This window comes from Pongo pygmaeus, chromosome 10, assembly GCF_028885625.2.
Source record: "Pongo pygmaeus isolate AG05252 chromosome 10, NHGRI_mPonPyg2-v2.0_pri, whole genome shotgun sequence".
NCBI lineage: Eukaryota > Metazoa > Chordata > Mammalia > Primates > Hominidae > Pongo > Pongo pygmaeus.
Window position 1 is genome coordinate 55,598,241 of NC_072383.2, and position 12,322 is coordinate 55,610,562.

Here is a 12,322-nt window from a genome sequence, read left to right on the forward strand (position 1 = left end):
TTGGTGCGTTCCGCTGGAGAATTCTGGCCCTTCCGCCGCGTCGTAGGTTTGTTGCCTCACCAGTGCGCCCGCCGGAGGGAGTTTACTGCGGCCAGGGAGATGTCGCTGCTGCGGTCGCTGCGCGTGTTCCTGGTCGCGCGGACCGGGAGCCACCCGGTGAGAAGTCCTGGTCCTGGTACCGACCTGCTGTCCCTGCAGCTCTCCTGTGCGCCTGTACCTTTCCCTTCCTCCCAACCCCTTTTGACTCCATCTCGTCTTCCCCGACAGCATTGCCTCTGCCCAGTCCAGCCCCGGTGCACCCCCATTTGCACACCGTCCGCTCCCTAAGGTCGCTTCCCTGCCCGTGTACCCTCCACCCTCTGGAGTTTGCTGCTTCCTGCTCCTCATCCCTTTCTTATCCCATCTAGGCTGGGTCTCTTTTGCGTCAGTCGCCCCAGCCAAGGCACACATTTCATGCTGGGCCCCGTCTGTCTGCCTCGGCCTCCAGCAAGGAGCTCCTCATGAAGCTGCGGCGGAAAACAGGCTACTCTTTTGTAAATTGCAAGAAAGCTCTGGAGACTTGTGGCGGGGACCTCAAACAGGTGTGTGTGTGTGGAGGGGTGCAGGGCGGAGTACTAGAGCTCGACCTCAGACTCTTGGGGCGGTCACGCTGGGAAGCATAAAGTTAGACTGCTCTTCAGTGACCATAATGACACAGCCCTAAGTGGAAACCTGGCTTAAATGACAAATGACAACCTTGGTCTTGACTTTGTCTTATTTGGAAGCAATTGAGTATCCCAGGATTAACAAACCAGACTGTTACGGTATTTTTTGTTGCCTGGAGCTGAAAGGGTTTGTGTGAGCTTTGGAGTCAGATTGTTCAGGAGTCAAATTGTGGGGCCCACACACTGTCTGACTTTAGACTTTTTTTTTTTAGACGGAGTCTTGCTCTGTGGCCCAGGCCGGAGTGCAATGACACGATCTTGGCTCACTGCAACCTCCGCCTCCGGGGTTCAAGCGATTCTCCTGCTTCAGCCTCCCGAGTAGTTGGGATTACAGGCGTGCGCCACCACACCCGGCTATTTTATTTTTTATTTTTTATTTTTTTTGTATTTGTAGTAGAGATGGGGTTTCGCCGTGTTGGCCAGGCTGGTCTCGAACTCCTGGCCTCAGGTGATCCGCCCGCCTCGGCCTCCCAGAGTGATGGGATTACAGGAGTGAGCCACCGCACCCGGCTGACTTTAGACATCTTAATCTTTCAGAGTTGTGTAGTTTTTGTCTGTACGGTCATGCGTCTTTTAACTAGGAAGATACATTCTGAGAAATGGCATCGTTAGGAGATTTTGGCTTATGCACATCATAGAGTACCTACACAAACCTAGATGGCATATTGTACTACAACCTGGGCTATTTGGAATTGCCAGTTACTCCTAGGGTACAAACCGTTACAGAATGTTACTGGACTGAATACTGTCGGCAATTGTAACACAGTGGTAAGTATTGTGTATCTAAACATAGAAAAAGTACAGTAAATAGGCATAAAAGATAAAAAACGATACATCTCCATAGGGAACTTATGTATGGAGCTTGCAGGACTGGAAGTTGCTCTGGGTGAGTCAGTGAGTGGTGAGTGAATATGAAGGCCTGCCTTAGGACACTACGGTACACTACAGTAGACGTTAAAACACAGTACACATAGGCTTCATTACATTTATAAGAAATTTTTTTCTTTGATAATAAGTTAAACTTAGTTTAATGTAACATTTTTATTTTATAAACTTTTAACATGTTTTAAACTTTTGGACTGTTTTGTAATAACAGCATAAAACACATATTGTACAGCTATACCAAAATATTTTTCTTTATGCACTTTTTCTATGAGCTTTTTTCTGTTTTTAAAATTTTAAACTTTTTTTGGCTGGGCGCGGTGGCTCGTGCCTGTAATCTCAGCACTTTGGGAGGCCAAGGCAAGCGGATCACCTGAGGTTGCGAGTTCGAGACTAGCCTGAGCAACACGGAGAAACCTTGTCTCTACTAAAAAAAATAAAATAAAATTTAGCCAGGCGTGGTGGCAAGGGCCTGTAATCCCAGCTACTCGGGAAGCTGAGGCAGGATAATCGCTTGAACCTGGGAGGCGGAGGTTGTGGTGAGCTGAGATTGTGCCATTGCACTCCAGCCTGGGCAACAAGAGTGAAACTCCGTCTCAAAAAAAAAAAAAAAAAAGAAACTTTTTTTATTGAAATATCTTTTTTTTTTTTTTTTGTGACGGAGTCTTGCTCTGTCCCCCAGGCTGGACTGCAGTGGCGCTATCTTGGCTCGCTGCAAGCTCCGCCTCCCAGGTTCACGCCATTCTCCTGCCTCAGCCTCCTGAGTAGCTGGGACTACAGGTGCCTGCCACTACGCCCAGTTAATTTTTTGTATTTTTAGTAGAGACAGGGTTTCACCGTGTTAGCCAGGATGGTCTCGATCTCCTGATCTTGTGATCCGCCCACCTCAGCCTCCCAAAGTGCCGGGATTACAGGCGTGAGCCACCGCGCCTGGCCAAAACTTTTTTTTAACTTAAAAAATTGTTTTGTTAAAAACGGAGACACAAACACATACATTAGCCTAGGCCTACACAGGAGTGGGATCATCATTAACACTGTGTTCCACTTTCACATCTTGTCCTGCTGGAAGGTCTTCAGGGGCAGTAACGGGCATGGACCTGTCATCTCCTATGATAACAATGTTTTTTTCTGGAATACCTCTTGAAGGACCTGCCTGAAGCTGTTTTACTGTTAAATTTTTTTATTTTTTATTTTTTTGAGACGGAGTCTCACTTTGTCACCCAGGCTGGAGTGCAGTGGCACGATTGATCTTGGTTCACTGCAGCCTCCGCCTCCCAGGTTCAAGAGATTCAGCCACCCAAGTAGTTTATAAGTTGGAGTACACTCTAAAATAACAATAAGGTATATATATTATAGTAAATACATAAACCAGTAACATAGTTGTTCATTATTGTTTCAAGTATCATATACTATATGTAATTGTATGTGCTATACTTTAATAGGACTGGCAGCACAGAAGTTTTCTTTACACTAGCATTGCCACAAACATGTAGGTAATATGTTGCCCTACAATGTTAGGAGGACTACCTTGTCACTAGACAACAGGAATTTTTCAGCTCCATTATAATCTTAGGGACCATCATCATATATGCAGTCCGTCATTGTCTGAAATATCGTTATGTGGCACATAACTGTATAAGGAAAATACAACTGTGTGCCCCATAGGGTTGTTGTGAAGATTAGATTCATCCAAGGCACCAGTTATAATAATACCTGGTATTTGGCATTTAGTGGTAGACTGCCAGTAAATGATAGATTACTTTAGTTTCTGTTAGAGAATTTAGAGAATCAGGAAACCTGAGTATATCTTAGAACTACATTTAGTTCTAAATTCTGTGACTTTGTTGTCTGCTCTTTTTCCTCTCAATTTATAGGCAGAGATCTGGCTCCACAAGGAGGCCCAGAAGGAGGGCTGGAGCAAAGCTGCCAAGCTCCAAGGGAGGAAGACCAAAGAAGGCCTGATTGGGCTGTTGCAGGAAGGAAACACAACTGTATTAGTAGAGGTGAGTTGCTGGAAATTCCAGATACCAAGAACAGCTGTCCCTTGAGCGTAAAGCTTGTAGTAGGCCCTAAAGTGGCCTGTTCTTGAAGAAGAGATCTGTTTAAGAACCATAAAGCGTAGTTGAAGTTAAACTCATGAAACCTTGGGTATTAGTTACGAATTCGTTTAAGTATAGAAATGTACTGGTGTGTTGATGAGAAATGGCCTGGCAGTCTAGAATATTACTCCTGAATGTGAGTCTGGTGCAGCCTTACACCTTGTCACTGATTGTTTCCTGAAACAGTTAGATTACAAAGTTAATTATATTAATTGTTGCTGAATAGAGAGTAGGTATTTTAGAGGAGGTTTGGGGGCCATAATTGGTGAAGAGTCAGATGTGGATTAGTTTAGAGTGAGAGATGGGGATAAACAAGATAATAGCATAAGTGGTTTGGAGTTGGGATGGCTGGAGAATGAGGTGATGATGGTGTGCAGACATAGGTAAGTGGTGAACTTGTGGTGAGTCCTTCAGGACATTATTGAACCATCTTCTGAATATACAGGCTATTGCTAACTCACTGGCCCAACATGAATCACTTCATTCTGTTCCAGGCTAGGAGAGGAACTGTAGCTTTAAAATTTTGGAGTCATTTTTTTTCTGTTGAGTCTGTAGCTTGTTCTATCAGTATCTTGATTTACTCTCCAGCCTTAAGGCACTTTTGGAAATTATCATTAAACAGCTTATACAGCTATATCAATTTGTTCCCACAGGTAAACTGTGAGACAGATTTTGTTTCTAGAAATTTAAAATTTCAACAGTTGGTCCAGCAAGTAGCCCTTGGAACCATGATGCATTGTCAGACCCTAAAGGATCAACCCTCTACATACAGTAAAGTAAGTTTGGGGTTTGTCTCCAGTGTGCTGAATTTGCTCTCCTCATTGGGTCTTTGCTGTTCCTATTTTAGACATTCTCATGTCTCATTCCGTTAGTTCACATCTCTGCTTAAATGCTATCTCTTTGCATAGAATTACCCTTCCCCCGTTGCTATATCCCCGTGTCATGCTGCATTTAAAATTTTTTATTATGGTGCTTATATATTACATTTTAATTTATCTGTATGTTGTCTGTCTTCCCCAGTAGAATGTAAGCTTTATGAGGCAGGGAATTTGTCTTTTCACTGTTGTATCTCTGGTGAAAGAGAATTGGGCCCACTACTTAGTTGGAGCTCAATAAATCTTTGTCAGATGAATGAATGAATGAATGATTGAATGCATGCATGCCAGTGAAATGGAGTTAGCCAGATCAAGTGAAGCCATTTGAGGCTTTGTGTTCAGAAATTTGGAATGGTCTTAGGAAAAAATTTCTAAATAAAGAGATTGGAGCCGGGTGTGTTGGCTCACCCCTGTAATCCCATCACTTTGGGAGGCTGAGGCAGGCGGATCACCTGAAGTCGAGAGTTCAAGACCAGCCTGACCAACATGGAGAAACCCGTCTCTACTAAAAATACAAAATTAGCTGGGCGTGGTGGTGCATGCCTGTAATCCCAGCTACTCGGGAAGTTGAAGCAGGAGAATCGCTTGAACCCAGGAGGTGGAGGTTGCAGTGAGCCGTTGTACTCCCCACTGGGCAACAAGAGCAAAACTCCGTCTCAGAAAAAAAAAAGAGAGAGAGAGATTGGAAAAGACATGGTTTAGGAAAATAAGCATATTCTTATCCATAGAGGGATCAAGGAAAGGAATTATGTCATTCTGCCTTTGACTCAGCCTTATTGCCAAGGCAAAAATGAACCAACCACTCAAAGTAATTTTTTTGAGTTTATTACCAACTTTTTTTATCTTCTTTATCCTTCTCTTGAGATGTCTTGGTAAATGTTAATTATTATTGGCATTACATAGTCATATGGAACACAATGTTGAGATTATTTTTTTAAATTGTATTGAGTAGGTAAGTCACTTGAACTAGAAATTTTAGCTTTGATTTTGCCAGTAAACACCAGTGTACCCTTTTTTTAGTTTTTGTTTTTGTTTTTTGAGACGAAGTCTTGCTCTGTCACTCAGGCTGGAGTGCAGTGGTGCAATCTTGGCTCACTGCAACCTCCACCTCCCGGGTTCAAGCAATTCTGCATCAGACTCCCGAGTAGCTGGGACTACAGGCGTCCGCCACCACACACGCTTACTATTTGTATTTTTTGTAGAGACAGAGTTTCACCATGTTGGCCAGGCTGGTCTTGAACTCCTGACCTCAAGTGATTTGCCCGCCTCCGCCTCCCAAAGTGCTGGGATTACAGGCATGAGCCACCATGCCTGGCCCCGGTGTACTCTTTTTCCAGATTTGCCATTTATTAACATTTTGCTGTATTTGCTTTATCACTACTTTTTTTATTTTAGAGACAGATCTGGCTTTCTTGCCCAGCCTGGATTGCAGTGGCACAATCATTGTTCACTGCTGCCTCAAATTCCTGGGCTCAAGTGATCTTCCCACCTCAGACTCCTGAGTAGCTGGGACTACGTGTGCACGCCACTATGCTAGGCTCATTTTTAAGTTTTTTGTAGAGACAGTCTTGCCATCTTGCCTAGGCTGGTCTCAAACCTCTGGGCTCAAGAAATCCACCTGCTTTGGCCTCCCAAAGTGTTGGGATTATAGGCTTGAGTCACTACAGCTGGCCCTATCACTTTTTATATACATGTTATCATCGCTTTTTTTTTTTTTTTTTTTTTTTGAGATGGAGTCTCTCTGTCACCCAGGCTGGAGTGCAGTGGTGCCATGTTGCTCACTGCAACCTCTCCCTCCCGGTTCAAGCGATTCTTCCACCTCAGCCTCCCAAGTAGCTGGGATTACAGGCACCTGCCATCATGCCCCGCTAATTTTTTTTGTATTTTTGTAGAGACGGGAGTTTCACCATGTTGGCCAGGTTGGTCTTGAACTCCTGACCTCAGGTGATGTGCCCACCTGGGCCTCCCAAAGTGCTGGGATTACAGATGTGAGCCACCGCACCCGGCCATCATCACTGTTTAAAAAAATATTTTTGTAAGTATGTTGCAGACATCAGGATCCTTTATTCCTTCGGCATGTATCTTGTAAAAACAAGGACATTCTTATATAACCACAGGACAGTGATCACATTTAGGATTTTTTTTTTCTTTGAGACGGAGTGCAGTGGTGTGATCTCAGCTCACTGCAACCTCCACCTCACGGGTTCGAGCGATTCTCATGCTTCAGCCTCCTGAGTAGCTAGGATTACCGGCATGCATTACTACTTCCAGCTAATTTTTTTGTGTTTTTAGTAGAAATGGGGTTTTGCCATGTTGATCAGGCTGGTCTCGAACTCCTGACCTCAGGTGATCTGCCTGCCTCGGCCTCCCAGAGTGCTAGGATTACAGGTGTGAGCCACCGCACCTGGCCAAAATGTGTTACTTTTAATAGTTGTCATTCTACTGTTAGAAATAAATTTCCCTTCTTTTTATTTAGTGATTTATTCAGCACTAACATTGACCCATGGGTTCTTATTTTACACAATAAGTTATAACTCATTATTCGTTTTGATGCTCAAATTATCTGCGGATTTGACCAATGCAAGCTGACTGTAATGTCCTTTGATATGTCCTTATTATTTTCTGAGTATTTTCTTACTTTTTGGCTTTTTTGTTTATTCTTATCTTTTGGGTTTATGTCATACTTTCCTTTCCCCAACTGTGGAATGGGCCACTTCTTCAAGGAGTCCTGGTCGTTTTTAGTTGGGGAATGGTTTTTATAAACTAAGATTTGAATGTTAGGTGTGCTGATTTCTTTTTTTTTTTTTGAGACAGAGTGTTGCTCTGTAGCCCAGGCTGGAGTGCAGTGGCGCGATCTTGGCTCGCTGCTACCTCTGCCTCCCGGCTCCCGGTTCAAGCAATTCTCCTGCCTCAGCCTCCTGAGTAGCTGGGATTACAGGCACGTGCCACCATACCCAGCTAATTTTTGTATTTTCAGTAGAGACAGGGTTTCACCATCTTGGGCAGGCTGGTCTTGAACTCCTGACCTCGTGATCCACCCATCTTGGCCTCCCAAAGTGCTGGGATTACAGGTGTGAGCCACTGCGCCTGGCCAGGTGTGCTGATTTCTGCTGAGGTGTCATTTGTTCTTTCAGCAGACGGTGCAGGTTTATGTGCTGTGTGCGTGTGGTTCAATCCTTCCTTTTTCATAGCAACTTCAATATGTTTATTGTTTTTACTTATGTACTCATATGTACTAAGTGTTACAATATATATGCAAAATTGTTTCAGAATTGCTACCCCTGACCACTGCAAATAACAAAACTGCTAAGGAGTTCAAGATTTATTTGTAGTTCTTTTTGTCTTTACATTGAAGTTAGGTGGTCAAATGACTCTGTTTAGTTACTTGGATTTTTTTTTCCTTCTGTGAGGTTATGTTACTCATTTGAAATATAGTTTTATATTTCTTTGTAGTCAGTATTTATTTTCACCCCAAATATGTGTTGATTTAATTTTATTTTAATTTTATTTAAAAAATTTTTTTTTTTTTGGCTGGGCACAGTGGCTCATGCCTGTAATCCCAGCACTTTGGGGTTTTTTGTTTGTTTGTTTTTTAAATCTTTTTTATATTAATAGAGATGAGGTTTCACCATATTGGTCAGGCTGGTCTCAAACTCCTGGCTTCAAGTGATCTGCCTGTCTTGGCCTTCCCAAAGTGCTGGGATTATGGGCATGAGCCATGGCACTGGGCCAGATTTTTTTTTTTTTTTTTAAGATGGAGTTTCATTCTCATTACCCAGGCTGGAGTGCAATAGCGTGATCTCAGCTCACTGCAGCCACCGCCTCCTGGGTTCAAGTGATTTTCCTGCCTCAGCCTCCTGAGTAGCTGAGATTATAGGTGCCCGTCACCACACCTGGCTAATTTTTGTATTTTTAGTAGAGATGGGGTTTCACCATGTTGGCCAGGCTGGTCTCGAACTCCTGAGCTTAGGTGATCCACCCGACTCAGCCTCCCAAAGTGCTGAGATTACAGGCGTGGGCCACTGTGCCTGGCCGGCCAGGTTTAATTTTATTTTTGAATACATAAGATAAATTAAGAAAGTCCTCAAAGTTAAAACTGTCAAAAAAAAATATATACTCAGAGGAGTCTTACTGCTTCTCTCCCTTCTACCCCATTCCCATCCATCCCTTTATTTAGATAACCAGTGTCATTGGATTGTGGTTATCCTTCCAGTATTTCTTTTTGCAAAAATAAGCATATTTATACAAATAGTTCTTTGTTGCACAGATAGTAGTAGTAATATGCATATACACTTATAATTTGCTTTTTTCACTTAATAATATATCCTGGAAATACTCCATAGCAATTCATGAAGGTCATCCTTTTTATTTTTTCCAACTATATAGTATTCTGTTGTGTGGATGTGCTATAGTTTAATCTCCTGCTATGTTTGGGCATTTAGGCTGTTTTAAAAATTTTATGATTAAAAATAATTGTTCAATGAATAATCTTGTGCAGTATTATTGGAAGTATATCATCAAGGTGAATTCCTAGAAATAGGATTTCAGGGTCAAAGGATAAATGCATATGTAGTTTTATTAGATACTACAATTTCACACCATTGGATTTGTACCATTTTGCATTCCCATCAAAAATGTGCAAATCTAGCTCTAACATTTTATGATTTTATGAAAATATTGTTCTTGGCCAGGCGCAGTGGCTCACGGCCTGTAATCCTAGCACTTTGGGAGGCTGAAGCGGGTGGATCACTTGAGGTCAGGAGTTTCAAGACCAGCCTGGCTAACATGGTGAAACCCTGTCTCCACTAAAAAAGATATAAAAATTTGCCAGGCATGGTGGCGCATGCCTGTAGTCCTATCTACTCGGGAGGCTGAGGCAGGAGGATCGCTTGAACCCGGGAGGCGGAGGTTGCAGTAAGCTGAAATCATGCCACTGCACTCCAGCCTGGGCGGCAGAGAGAGACTCCATCTCAAAAAAAAAAAGAAAATACTGTTCTTGGCCAGGTGCAGTGGCTTACGCCTGTAATCCCGACACTTTGGGAGACTGAAGCAGGAGGATCTCTTAAGCTAAGAGTTCAAGACCAGCCTGAGCAACATAGGGAAACCCCATCTCTATATTTAAAAGAAAAAGAAAATGATTGTTCTTGATTTCTAGGAAATTACATTCTAGGAAGTTAGGCTGGAGGATGAGAGTGGAATGTAATTGGGGGTGGTGCAGTGATAGAATAAAATGTTTATAAAGATGGAACTGTTACCAATTTTTAACATTCTTGACTTAATGAAAATGTTGTCTACACTTAGTTGTCTTAAATAATGTTTTCTTTCTTTCTTTTTTTTTTTTTGAGATGGAGTCTCAACTCTGTTTCCCAGGCTGGAGTGCATTGGCATAATCTCAGCTCAGTGCAACCTCCGCCTCCCAGCTTCAAGCGATTCTCATGTCTCAGGCTCCCCAGTAGCTGGGATTACAGGCATGTGCCACCATGCCCAGCTAATTTTTGTATTTTATTAGAGACGGGGTTTCACCATGTTTGCCAGGCTGGTCTCGAACTCCTGACCTCAGGTGATCCACCGCCTCGGCCTCCCAAAGTGTTGGGATTACAGGCGTGAGCCACCACGCTTGGCCAATAATTTTCTTAGAGATAGACTATTTTTGCCTATTCTTTTGATAATTTGAATATTACAGAATCAGTTCATGTTTGCTTTCTTTGTGCACTTAGGGTTTCTTGAATTCCTCTGAGCTTTCTGGACTTCCAGCTGGGCCTGACAGAGAAGGCTCACTCAAGGATCAGTTGGCTTTAGCAATTGGTGAGTATTTGTAAAGGTTCTGGAAACTGGAAATTAGGGACTGGATCTCTTGTTATCTTGTTCCTCCAAATCTAGATCAAGAATCATGTGCCTACAAGGGTCAGATGATACGAATGTGAGAAGTGGTTTGTGTGTTAGATGTTAGGGAACATTAGGCATCTTTTTTTTTTTTTTTTTTTTTTTTTTGAGACGGAGTCTTGCTCTGTCGCCCAGGCTGGAGTGCAGTGGCACAATCTTGGCTCACTGCGAGCTCCGCCTCCCAGGTTCACGCCATTCTCCTGCCTCAGCCTCCCGAGTAGCTGGGACTACAGGCGCCTGCCACCACGCCTGGCTAATTTTTTGTATTTTTAGTAGAGACAGGGTTTCATGGTGTTAGCCAGGATGGTCTTGATCTCCTGACCTCGTGATCCGCCCGCCTCAGCCTCCCAAAGTGCTGGGATTACAGGCATGAGCCACCGCACCCGGCCACATTAGGCATCTTAAAGAGCTCATACGCTGCTGGAGGAAGTCCCATTGCCAAGCTCTAACCAATTGTTATATCTAGGGAAACGGAGTCCCGGGGTCATCAGAACTTCTAAATTCCTTAAAAGAATTTAGATTTGTATCCAAAATCTCACGGGTTTTGGCTGTTTGCAACTAATTAAAATTATTTTTATCACTGTGCCAACAAAACAAAGCATGTCTTTAGGCAGAGATGGCCTTTTGACTTCCAGCTGAGTACTTTAGTATATGCCGTAGGGAAAATAGTACATTAAAGATTATTTCGTCTTCTTTATAAAAGGTGGTAGGACAATTGAGGAGCATTGTTTTTAGGAATTTGATCTTTCTTTTCAAAAAATCTGGTTGTGAATTTGTAAAGATATATTCTTTTAGAGCCTGTTGGCTATAGGAACCACATCTGGATCATTGTGGTGGGACTAGCGGGGATCTTGCTTTCTTCCTAAGTATCCTTGATGGAGGGAGGGTGGTAGGGAAGGGTTGGAGCTTGCTGGGAATTTACTACTCATCTGAAGTTTCCAGTCAAGGCATCAATTCCGTTTTTATCAGGTCATCTTGTATTATCTATGATGTTTCAATGAGTCATGGGTGAGAAACCAGGCAGACAGCTATGTATGAGGCTTATTAAGAAATTCTGGAAGAGCTGGGTGTTTCAGCCTTGTCAGTTTCTGGGAATTAACTATTGGGTATATGCTTTGAGCTATTTTAAAATTTGTTTTGGTTTCTGGATTCTCCTTTTTCATGACTTTTAGATATGACTATGGCTAATCCAGGTATACTTATACAGACCCTTTTGTTTATTCTCCTACCCCTTTCTACCTTTTGGCTTATTTGGACTTCTGTTAGAAGAGAATAACATTCTGAGAGAAAGGGGAAAAACTAGTTACAGTCTGTTTATGGTTCTCATAAATAACTCTTGACAATGTTATGTTTTCTGATTTTGATGACATAGAGCTTTGAGCTGTGGACTTTTTCCGGATAGAAGGGATGATCAGGAGTTGTCTGTGTCAGTTATAGAGTATTCAGGATGGTGGGAAAAAGCACTTAATTGCTTTGGAGTCAGATCTGAGTTCTAATTCTAACTCTGCCTTGTGTTACTAGGTGGGTTACCTGAGTTCTCTAAGCCTAAGCTTATTGTAATAGTAGCTAGCATTTGAGTGCTATGTGCCAGATACTATAGTTAATGCTTTATTTATTTATTTAATTTATTTATTTATTTTTGAGACGGAGTCTTGCTCTGTCGCCCAGGCTGGAGTGCAGTGGCACAATCTCGGCTCACTGCAAGCTCCGCCTCCCGGGCTCACGCCATTCTCCTGCCTCAGCCTCCCGAGTAGCTGGGACTGCAGGCACCTGCCACCACACCCAGCTAATTTTTTGTATTTTTAGTAGAGACGGGGTTTCACTGTGTTAGCCAGGATGGTCTTGATCTCCTGACCTTGTGATCCGCCCACCTCGGCCT

The 12,322-nt window shown here is 42.9% G+C and overlaps 1 protein-coding gene across 5 annotated transcripts in view; it reads left to right on the forward strand.

The window, feature by feature from the left end:
* The first annotated feature begins 3 nt into the window (after nucleotides 1-3).
* TSFM (Ts translation elongation factor, mitochondrial) overlaps nucleotides 4-12,322 on the forward strand; it is a 21,789-nt gene continuing 9,470 nt past the window's right edge. For 4 of the 5 annotated variants that reach the window (XM_054442699.2, XM_063647059.1, XM_054442698.2 and 1 more), the window contains exons 1-5: nucleotides 4-156; nucleotides 408-581; nucleotides 3,461-3,589; nucleotides 4,339-4,461; nucleotides 10,278-10,365. In XM_054442699.2, the coding sequence (XP_054298674.1) occupies nucleotides 100-156; nucleotides 408-581; nucleotides 3,461-3,589; nucleotides 4,339-4,461; nucleotides 10,278-10,365 (571 nt within the window). In that variant the 5' untranslated portion in view covers nucleotides 4-99. Of the gene's footprint in view, nucleotides 214-407; nucleotides 582-3,460; nucleotides 3,590-4,338; nucleotides 4,462-10,277; nucleotides 10,366-12,322 lie in introns of all 5 variants that reach the window. The other variant, XM_063647058.1, reaches the window with a different exon arrangement.